Raw genomic sequence first — 10781 nt, 5'->3', positions numbered from 1 at the left:
CAGTGCGTGATCACTGAACGGATTCTGAGGAAGGGGTTTAGGCACCCTTCAGTCCGATGGCGGCGAGGTCTGGTGGCCTCACTGGGCCAAACTGCTCGGGGATTTCCCCTTCACCTCCCCTTTTCTGCCCCGGTGAGCAGCGTAGGGCAGACGCCTGCGTGCGTGCCTCTAACGAACAGGGAGCGCATGCTGGAAGCCCGTTTCTTCTTAATCAAGTGGCAGCCTTGTGCAGTCTTCCAGGATTTAAGAAAACAACTGGCAGATGTGAATGATTTATTTTTCCTCCCTCTTCTGCTGCGGTTTATTTTTTCCTCTTGTTAGCGAGCGCTCAGCCGCTAACACAAACAATTGCTGAAATTCCACCTGCCCACCTGCGGCCCCTCCTTCCCGCCGCTCGCTCGGGCCCTCGTCTTCCTCCGGGAGGGCTGCGCCGAGGGGAAACGACATCCCGCTTTCTTGGAGAGAGGAGGAGGAGGAGGAGGAAGGAGAGGGAGGGGCCGGGCCGGGCCTGGGCGCATTGTTCGGCGCTCCTCTGCCAAGAAGTAGGTGACTATGAACTCATCCCTTGCCCCTCGCAGAAAGTTTGCTCCCTCCCCTCCCCTCCCCTGCCGCCTGCTGTCGCGGCAGGAGGCAGCTCGCAGCCTGGCGCTGGCCCTGGAGTCCCCGCTCCTGCTTAATATTCCGCCCGCTCCGCCGATGTTGTGCTTGGCTCCGGTGGGACTGCAACTCACGGCTTGAAACCGGAGCCAATTTTCTGTCTTAGTCTCGCAGTGTTTTGACTGGAGGCAGATCCAGTTCAGTCCGATCGGGGCTAGTGGAAACAACTACCTAAGTCTCCGCTGTCTGCTTCGTTGGGAGGGAAGAGAGAAGAAAGGAACGCGATCCCGAACTGCTGGGCGCGCGCTCTCTCACACGCACACCCCGCTGCACACACACACCCCACACACACGCACACGCACACACACACACACGCACCGCAGGCACACGCGCGCACACACACACGCACACCGACTCGCACGCCCGTCGGTGCCGAGCGCGCCGTGCCAGCACCGCCGGCAGAGAATGGGAAGCGAGTGAGCGGATCCGTGCCGGTGTGTGAGCGCCGGCGGGGCCGGGGCCGGGGCCGGGGCCGGGGCCGGGGCCGGGGCCGGGGCCGGGGCGGCGGGAGCGGGGCCGGGGGGCGGCGGGGGGGAGAGCGCGACTAACTCCCGCGGCCGGGGACCCCGCGCCCTTTGTGGGAGAGGGCTCCGGTCTTTTTCCTGCCGTAAGAAGGGGAAAAAAAAAAAAAAAAAGTGCGTCTATGTGAGACATACGTGCGTGTGGTTTTTATATACGTGCATACAGAGGCATGACTGCCAAGGGGGCGCGGAACACCGCGGGGCCGGGGGGGTGTCAGGTGAAGGGGGTGCCGGGCGCTCACCGCGCTGCTTCGCTTCCAGGTGCCGGCGCCCGCGATGACCCTGGTGCTGCCCATGCAGCGGCTGGGCCGCCCCATCGCCGCCGACGGAGCCGCCGACCTCGCCGCCTACCGCGCCCTCTGGGAGCCGCCCTGCTGCGGCCGCCCCGGCCCCGGCCCCGGCCCCGCCGCCGCCGCCGCCCCCCCGCCGCCGCCGCCGGCCCCCGGGCCCCCCGCCGCAGGTAGGCACGGCGCCGATCCGCCGCGGCGGCGGGCGGGGGGACGGAGGTGTAGTCCGCGGGGGGGGGGGGGCGCGGCGGCGGGCCCGGGCGCGGCGGGCGGGGGCTCTGCCCCGGGGCGAGCGCGGCGCGGCGGCGGGGCCGCAGGTGCGCGGGGCTCGGCGGGAGCCGGCGGCCCCGGGTTGCGCCGGGTGGGTGCCGCGCTGGGGAAGGCGGCTGCCCGCCCGGCGGCCGGGGCGAAAGTTTTCCCGAAGGCGAGCGGCCAGAGGACGGCAGCGGCTTGCCGCGCTGCCGGTCCCGTCGGCCCTCGGCCGGGAGCGTCCGGCGAGTGAACGCGCTAGGCAGGTGAGGGTTTCTTTCTGATGGCTGCAAACATACGTGAAAATACGCGGTGGAGTTCTCCCGTAGCGCGAAGGGAAGTGAAAAGTATTTTGTTTGGAGAACCTCCGGCAAACCGCATGTCATTTGTCATATCTGATTTATTACCCACAGGATCACATTACAGGGGAATTTCAAATCCTGTAACAACATCCAAGATCACATACTTTAAAAGGAAATATGTGGAAGAGGAGGATTTTCATCCACCGCTCAGCAGCTGTACACATAAAGTATGTTTTCTAATAGTCATTATTTTTACTCCGAGTTTCAGATGCTTAGTAATATTCGATTGACCTGTTTCCACGAGGCTGAAATACTCTGCTGAATTAAGAGAGTGATCCAGCTGTTTGCTCAGAAACAAATAGTTGTCACTTGTTCACATTTATTGTTTTATTGTCATCAAATTGCTTAAGAAGCAAAGGCGTTTCTTCATTTATAACAACTGTAAATGGAAACGCTGAGAATAACTTTTTTTCAGATTGTTTTGTTCTTAGCTAGTTTATGTCATGCCTACAGAAACAGCTCCATAGCAGCATTTGAACAGCAGAAAGGAAGAACATAAATAAAAAGGGCCCATGATTCCCCCACTCATTCAAAACTTTTTCCAGGGGAGAAGACAGTAATAAGTTCCATGTACCCGAAATGGGTTACAGATCTGCTAGAAAAACACAATGACTTGGAAAATGAGTACAAGCTCCTTCAGCATTTAATCCTGTTTATTAAAAAGCTCATAACTCCAAAAGAACAGGTTAGTAAATGAAAGATTTTTATTTTTTTTTCTTATGAAAGCTGTCAGGGGAGGGATTAGAGCAAACATTTCCCAGGCCAGTGAATACATAAATTGAAATCTAACTTTTTTTTTTTTTAATGAGAGATTTTAGGGTCTTGTTCATTAAGAACTCAGTCCTGTAAGGAACTGAACACCTGGAGTGATGTACTTAAGGATAGCTCATGCCTTGAGACACCATCCTTACCTTGCTGGGATCATACCTGACCCATGGTAGTCCAGTGCTACCCATGTACTGTTGGCAGCAGAGAGGACACAATATAATCTGATTAAAGCACAGCTTATGGGAGACAATAGTACCACAAGAGCCCCAGAGACAGAAAGCTAAAGCAGATCAAGATGCAGAGCAAGTTTGTATGTTATCTTTACCTGCATCGCAGAGGCAGGCTTCTGAGACGCGAGGGGAACTGAGTGCCTCATCCCTACAAGGGACACTGGGCAGGGAGGTCTGCCCAGTGGGCTTCTGTTTCCCTGGATGGATTTCCACAGAGGAGAAGCGAGCAGTAACGCCGAGCTCGCTTCCCAAGGACCTTAGAGTAGCTGAAGGAATTTTCGGCTACAAATAGTGTTGGCTGGAAATAAGTACCTGACTGGGAAGGTGAAAAACTGCCCCACCGTTAATTCCAGAAGGCGTCCAGTCTGCTGCCAGAGCAATGAATAAATAGCACCGAGGGTGTTGAAAAATGTGCTCTAGTTAGTGAGCGTGTCTCCCACATGTTGCATTGGTCTCTGATTTCAGCCAGGTTTTTTCTTGGCTAGTTTGTTGGATTTTTGTATCAGTGATTATTTTCCTTGCAAAGAGGAGGAATAGTTACTCATCCTTTTTGAACAGCATAAAAAACAGTTGTAGAGGTATTGGTATGAGACCTGTCCCAGGCACTGTTTTGTGCTGTTGTAGAGGTGTATCATGTCAGAAACCCTGGGTCACCGTTTTCTTCTGTTCAGCACGAATGTGTTTTCCACTTTGCAGCACTGAGCTCTGGGGGAGGGAGGATGCCCACCAGGTTTCTTCTAATATCTTACACGTTTTTATACCTTTGCTGCCCAGTAAAGACAGAGTTATGTTCTGAGATTACTTGTCCTGTAGAGGGTATGACGGTAGGGCCCAGAGCCTCTCTCCAGGGGGCTGTTGGCAAACATTTGTAGTAGAAAGCCTTTGACAACTTGTTACTACTGGTGGCCCTCCAGGACGTATCTCCAGGAGGATCACAGTTCAAGGCTTACTGGTTTGCTCCAGGCTTTTACGGCTTCACTGACTATTGCTACAGCAGGTATAAAGGATGCAAATTAACCTATAGGCTTAATACGATTTAAAATGAGTCATTTATTATAGAAAATTACTCTCTCTAACAAAGAAGACCTTCAGCTGTGAACTCACATGAAAACACAGCCAATTTTTCTTTTTACGAGGCACTGTGCTGCTTCTAAGCCCTGCAGACAGGACCAGGCTGTGGAAAGAGCTAGAGGGCTGAGGAGAGCTGAATGGATGTGAAAAGCAGCTGTGCTTTAAGCTCTTTCAGTCTTCATAGCTACGACTTCCACTCTGCAAAAATGCTGTAACCATGTGGGAAAGGGAAGAATGATCAAGCCACAGATGGGGGGGATTTAGAGCAGTCTCCCTTTGTGCTGTGCTGCTCTCCTCCTACGCAAACCAAATTCTTACTAAAAATGAAAATTAGTTAATAGTGCTTACAGTAGCATGCATTGCCCCCTCTCTTATTTTGATTCCCAGGGTAGTGATTACAGCGCAGAATCCGGGGCCTCCCGGGGGCAGTAACCTGCTCATGCTGCCAGTGCTGAGAAAGGGAGTCCTGGAAGGACCATGGAAGGGAGAACAAATCTGTGGGCGTCGAGCCAGGATTTCTGCAAATCCCTATCCTCTCTTCGTTTCCTGACCTTGTCCCTGCCTATCTGCGTTCCCACCGGTCCTGTAGAGCGCAGGGTGTAGTATGCAGGCCAACAGCTGCTCTCCAGATGCTGTGATGCTTTGAGATGGGTTTCTCCCTGCCTCCCTCCCTGCATGCGCTTTTGTACACAACAGCAGTATAAGGGAGCTTGGCAAATGGAGCCCTCCTTGCTGGAGGGCCTCTTCCACTGGCAGTGGATGAAATGCTCCGACACTTGCTGCGTGAGGCGATGGCTGCTGGCTGCGTCTTGCAAACCTTGAGGCTGCAGGAGGGGACCTTCGCTTGGCTTCAGAGCTTTGTAGAAGCCCCACAGGGGGTGGTGGAATTGGGTCCATTCACATCAAAAAGCCCCCAGCCATCACTGGAGCAAAACTGCACAACAATTTTATGTTCTAACCCCAAATTCAAATAAAGAGCCAGATGCGCGCATCTGGATTTTACTCTCCCATCCTGGATTTGTGCCCTGCGATTGCCTCTGTGGTGTAATGCTCAGCTACTTGCCTCCTAAACCTGGGTGAATGCTGTGGCCAAGAAAAAGCCCAGCTACATGGGTGTGCAAAACGAAAAAACAGTTTTAGGCACCTCAGAAAGAGAATGAGAAAAGTAGTGGCACGGGGGGAATACTTTGCTTCATTTTCTTTCTCCTTGCCTGGAACAAAACCAGTTGCCTTCAGTTCCGTATCTTCTGTCTTTTGCATTTTCAGACAATCTCTGTGTTTGAGGAGCGGGCCCATATTCTTTACATGTCTTTGGAAAAGCTGAAATTCATTGATGATCCTGAAGTCTACCTGCGGAGATCTGTCCTCATCAACAATCTAATGAAGAGAATCCATGGAGAAATCATCATGCAGAACAACTGGTGCTTCTCCGCCTGCTCCTTCAGCGGCACCTCACCACAAGAATGGTTTGTGCCTCAGGACTGTCCATATAGAAAACGCCTTCGGATGGCAAAGGAGGAGTACGAGAAGCTCCACACGTGCTGCTTCTATCAAGAGTGTGGCAGTCACTATTTAAATCTACCCTACTCTGTTACTGCTAGTACAGAAAATACTTCCTCCTCCTCCTCCCCCATTTCTTTGCCAAGCTGTTCCCAGCAGGGAGATTATGACATTGGCAGTGCCCCGTCTTACAGGAGTGATGACCAGATACCTGCTAATGAAATATTCATCACTAATGCCAGGTCTCACAGTAATCAGGAAAAGGCAAAATTTAATGACGAGAAAGGAGGTAATGAACCTGAGCGAGAGAGCATCGCCCTAAACTGTGAACCTGTAAGAGGCACCCATGCTCTTGAATGTAAAGGCAAGTTTTATGACTATTTTGAGACTGGATGTAATGACAAGAGCAACGTAAGTGAAACTTGGAAAAAATCCTTAAGGAAGAAGGAATCTTTACCAAGTAATAAAATGTGCTGCAGCAAAGGAAGTAAAATATGAGGCATCTTTCTTGCTCTGTTGAAGCATGCGCAGCATGTTTGTTTGTCTATCAAATTTTTATTTTGAATGGATTTTTTATAGTTTTCTACAAATGATACAATCATGCCACAAACATTACGTGTAATTTTAAGTGACTGGAGTGCAGATTGCGTAAAGCGTCTCTATGATCTGCATCAGCGGGCTATTTATAAATATGGAGACTTCATAAAGAACGCAGTTGCGTTACTGCTTAGCACTATAGTCTCTACAGCTATGGTGTGGCTTTCGTTACTGAAAATACCAATCAGCCAGATGGGGAAAACATATCGTTTTATATATCCCCACCCCCAAGAAGTCTGCCATTAATTAAGAAGAACCTCCATTATGTTTACCAAGGAATTAGAAGTCTGGTAAACAAATTTTTGCTACCAGCAAGGGTGATGTGCTCCTTGTAACTCAGTATTTGTTCTGACAAAGGACTGCCTTCATGGACTGGGAATAAACCATCCTTACATTTCGTACTGATACTCTTGAATTCCTGGATTCAGCATCTTGTTCAACTGACAAAATAGGACATAGCATAAAGAAATAACCTGTTTATGGGATCTTAATCAGAAACACAACATGCAGCTCAAGTACTTGCATGTTTTCACCTCGGCTGTAATAACTAATGAGGCTTGTTGTTATACAGGGCAGGTTTTTTTTTGGTGCCTTACTTTTTGTCTTAATTTTTGCCAGCGTGAAAATTAAGTATAAATCAGTGATACAGCAGGGATTTAACCTAAACAGATAAAAAAAAAAACCCCACCCACAGGGTGGATCAAATTATTAGAAACCTTTAACCTTTGAAGTACTGAGTTCAACTTCCTATTCAAACATCTCTGTTCTTCCTTTTTGATGCTCAATTGCTTTTTGATTTGCCATCCTTAGGAAGGGATTTAAGAAACAATAGAGAGATGTCTCTTGTAAACAAGCATTCGATGCTTGAGTGTTTCTATGGCAACTGTCTGTTGCTGGGGCTCTTTTTTTTCCTTCTTCGTATAATGAAGTTCATGAACCAGTGGCATGTTTTATACTTTATTCTGTTTCGCATAATTTTTCTCTTTTAGATTGCAAAAGCATGCGGGAGTTTTCTATGACTTTTGCTGTTGATTTAAAAAAGACAAGAAAAGAAAGCAAAAAGCACAATGTTAATCAATAATGTGGTGATAAACATGATTTTATCTGAATGAATGTAAGGGGTTTAATTTTAAAAAAGAACATTTTGGAGAAATGAGCTGAGATTTCAGTGGCTAAGGACAACATTTAGTCATCCCTAGGTAGACTGTTTGCAAAAGTGTTCTGTTTAAAATGCCGAGAAGACATTAGTCAGGGTTGGCCTAAGAGTATTGTGAGTCTTAGATCCACCAAATTAATTAGTTCCCACAGTCCCTGTAACAACTGGCAGGGTGTGCTCGGCAAAATAGCCACCTCCAAGCCATGGCTGACTCATAATAGCTGCCTGTTCCCACAGCATCAAGCGCTCAAGCGACATCTTCTCCGCTTGGTTCTTGTCCAAAGGGTGAAATTCACCCCTGTGCTGAGGGAGCGGCCAGCTCGGCGCAGGGCACGAGGGTCCCCGGCGGCACACTGCCCCGGGCTGCCCCCAATTTGGTGCTGGAGTCAGCCGGGTCTCTGGGTCAAAGAACTCCTGCTCTGGGTTTCATGGGTTCAGCCTGACTCCTCCCGGGCCACGGTTATTTTGGGTAGTGTGCGCACCCCACAGTCATGTTTGCAAACTGGACGGTTTTCGTGACTAAGCCGAGTGGTCACGGGAGAAAGCTCCCCCCCAGCCAAAAGAGAATAGGATGTAAATCAATGATAACCTTTATGCAATCAGGTGGGTTGGAACTGATGAGTTTGTAAGGGTTATCATTGTGAAGAACAACAAATAAAGAAAGTATAAGTCCCACCTGATTTCTCCAAGACAGAAGCTTTTTTTATTAATAATAATAATAATATTAAATATAGATCTCATTCATACAGTGTATGAGTAGGATCATCATTTAGACATTTGTCCACAAGGACCAATTTTTTTAAAACCCTGATTTTTCTTGTGTTATACCCAGATAGTCTAGTAATGTCTGCTCTTTTCCAATATTTGATAAACACTTGATGTTTTAAGCTTAAATATTAGATGCTTGTATACTAATGTGTTGTTGTAGTAAAGTGAAATTTCCTTGATATATATTTATTAAAATGACCAAAATTCATTTTATTTTTACATTTCCAATGGCTACTGGGTCCTTTCCCCCATGTTCCCCTCCCTCACCCAAGGAAATGCTATTTAATCAAACTGTTCCCTGCTGAAGAGGTTACACTGCAGTTGGCTGTGCACCTCAAGCTGAGTCCAAGATGGAGCTCAGCCTTTACAAGGTTTCAGGAGCCTTTACGACAGTCTGAAGGTGCACTGTGAAGCAGCAAACTTCTCTGCAGACTTGCACGTACGGCCAAGGAAAACGCCTGGCCAAATGCTGCCCAAACCACAAATCAGGTAACACTTTTGGGGGGACTGAAAGCTTTTTGACCCTAAGGGGCTCCTTCGTATTCCAGAGCAAGCCTGCATATATAACCCATTGCAGTCTCCTGAGTTGAATTTGTACTGGCTGAAGTGATAAATCAGCAGAACTCTCTGTCTACTCAGGCCTCTCTAACAGCTTCTTTAGTGCCAGGGACACCTAGAAATTAACCTGTTACAGCTCTGGACAGTCTTGCTGAGTGTCATCAGGGTCTGTAAGGGGTGAAGTGTCATCTAATGAAGGTTGGCCTAAGGATAAGTGGTCTTTTATGCCTTTCTCTGGACCCTGCCTCACAAAAAAAATGGCAGATACTGAAAGTAGATGTATTGGACTCAGGAGTCCACTGAGTTATCTGCTTTGCTACAAAAGAGACAGAGGTATTTCATGTTAGAAAAGGCAGCTGGAAACACCCTTGTCCAATTACCAGAAATGCAGTAGACCTTGATAGGATTTCCAACCTGGGCTAGGCTTAATGGATTTCATGGTTTAAATTTGGTTTGATTTATGGCACGTGAAGAGTGTAAACCTGATAGGCCTTTTCCCCTTTGCACGCTCCAGTACTAAGGACATTTTGCTAGTATCACAAATTTTCAAGAAATAGTTCTTTTCCAAGATTAATGCCTTTCATCCGTATGTCCCACGCATAACTGCTAAATGAATGCTCCTGAACTTGATCTTGGCCTACCTGCCTGGAAGAACTGAGCAGTAGAGCTGCTCTCTGTGGAGACTGTTTTACTCTCTATCATAAGATACTTTGCTCCTAGAGTGTAAAACTATAAAGTACTGTGCCTTTCAGCAGACTAATAATGGTACTTCAATAAAACATGGAAAACAGCAACAGAAAAAGATGTTTCTGTTGTCAGATCTATTTTACTGTCACTAAGAGCTGAAGTGTCATTTTATCTTCAGGATTGCTTTCCACCAGGTAATACATTTCCCTTGGAAATGCGTAGTTCATTTGAGTTGAAAAAATTATGTTCCTTTTTCAAAATGTGGCATAATATCATTGTGCTTCATATATACTTAATACTTTTGGTAAAATTTTATATTTTTACTGGATTAGCTAATCTGTTGAAACAGCTAACACAGTTACTTAAGCATACCCAGCACTCATAGCCTCAGCTGGCACCGATTTGCAATGCCAGCGTAGCAGCTGGCTCCACAGAGAAAACAAATGCAGGCTGAGCCGCAGAGATGAAGTGCTTCTTTCAGCCCTGAAGATGTTACACCCCAAAGCAAAGTTGTGGTAAAGAGACTTTTTTTCATGTTTCATCTTCCTGTGCAGCCTCCATCCTCCTTTTACACCTCTCATCTACCAACTGTCCTTTCACCGAAGACCAGGACACGCCGCGGGGACAGTACGTGGGGTGCCACCGCTCTTTGGGTTTGTGCAGGGGAGGTGGGGAGCTGGTTCAGAGGTGCAGCGTGATCTAAAGAGGAATTTAAACAAACGAACCAGCGTGCAGTGTGTCTCGGCTGCTTCGTGGCCCTTCTGGAGGCCTGTGCCAGTTGCAACCCACCCAGCTAAATGTGCTTTCCAGCTGCCGGTAGCTCAGATTGCCACAATGGTGGTGATCTGGTGATGAAAGGGCTATGGCCGAAGCAGACGTGAAGGTGATTTCTAGCCCGTGTTCGACTCGTGCCCTTTCATTGCCTTCTTGAGATAAAGGCTATAGCCAGAGGTATAGCAAATGCAATTCCTGCTTACTCATGCCAGAAACCTTGATAAAAGAAGTTTCTTAAGTTTTATCACAAAAAGAGCCAGTCAGTCACATCAGAGAAAGGTTTAAACTGCCGTGGGGTAAAGGATTTCATCTGGCATTTTATTCAGTGAATGAACTCTCACACAGAAGCCTCCCAGAGGGACCTAACCTTTTTCATTGCCTGTCCCTTGCTTTGCAACCTCGAAGAAAGGGGCTGCTCTGGCTTTCTGGAGGTAACCTTTTGGGCTCCTCAGTGCTGGTATGAGTTTTTCTGCAGCTGCACAAAGCACTCCAGAGGCTTTTCCTGGCAGGGTGTGCAGAGCCTGCTGAAAGATTGCAGCCGGGGAAGCGCTGCAAAGGATCTTGCTGGAAATGTTAGGAGATGTGAATCTTCCACA

The 10781-nt window shown here is 48.2% G+C and overlaps 1 protein-coding gene across 2 annotated transcripts; it reads left to right on the top strand.

Annotated features, from left to right (window-relative positions):
- Positions 1-368: 368 nt before the first annotated feature.
- SERTAD4 (SERTA domain containing 4) lies at positions 369-9526 on the top strand. 2 transcript variants are annotated; one of them, XM_075042763.1, is made up of 4 exons: positions 369-1091; positions 1440-1638; positions 2128-2243; positions 5412-9526. In XM_075042763.1, the coding sequence occupies exons 2-4, from the start codon at positions 1455-1457 to the stop codon at positions 6141-6143; spliced, it is 1032 nt and encodes a 343-aa protein (XP_074898864.1). In that variant the 5' UTR covers positions 369-1091; positions 1440-1454; the 3' UTR covers positions 6144-9526. The 2 variants fall into 2 exon arrangements, with proteins under 2 accessions (XP_074898864.1, XP_074898865.1); XM_075042764.1 differs by lacking the exons at positions 369-1091; positions 1440-1638; positions 2128-2243 and adding an exon at positions 2543-2761.
- Positions 9527-10781: the final 1255 nt, after the last annotated feature.

Source organism: Buteo buteo, chromosome 12, assembly GCF_964188355.1.
Source record: "Buteo buteo chromosome 12, bButBut1.hap1.1, whole genome shotgun sequence".
Lineage (NCBI taxonomy): Eukaryota > Metazoa > Chordata > Aves > Accipitriformes > Accipitridae > Buteo > Buteo buteo.
Note: the sequence above shows the minus strand (reverse complement) of the source record. Positions and strands in the feature narration are given on the sequence as shown.

Excerpts from the sequence above, each read along its gene's own strand:
- SERTAD4 (XM_075042763.1), top strand. The coding sequence starts at position 1,455 with ATGACCCTGGTGCTGCCCATGCAGCGGCTGGGCCGCCCCATCGCCGCC. Across the intron at positions 1,639-2,127 it reads CCCCGGGCCCCCCGCCGCAG|GATCACATTACAGGGGAATT; the intron begins GTAGGCACGGCG and ends TATTACCCACAG. Across the intron at positions 2,244-5,411 it reads TCAGCAGCTGTACACATAAA|ACAATCTCTGTGTTTGAGGA; the intron begins GTATGTTTTCTA and ends TTGCATTTTCAG.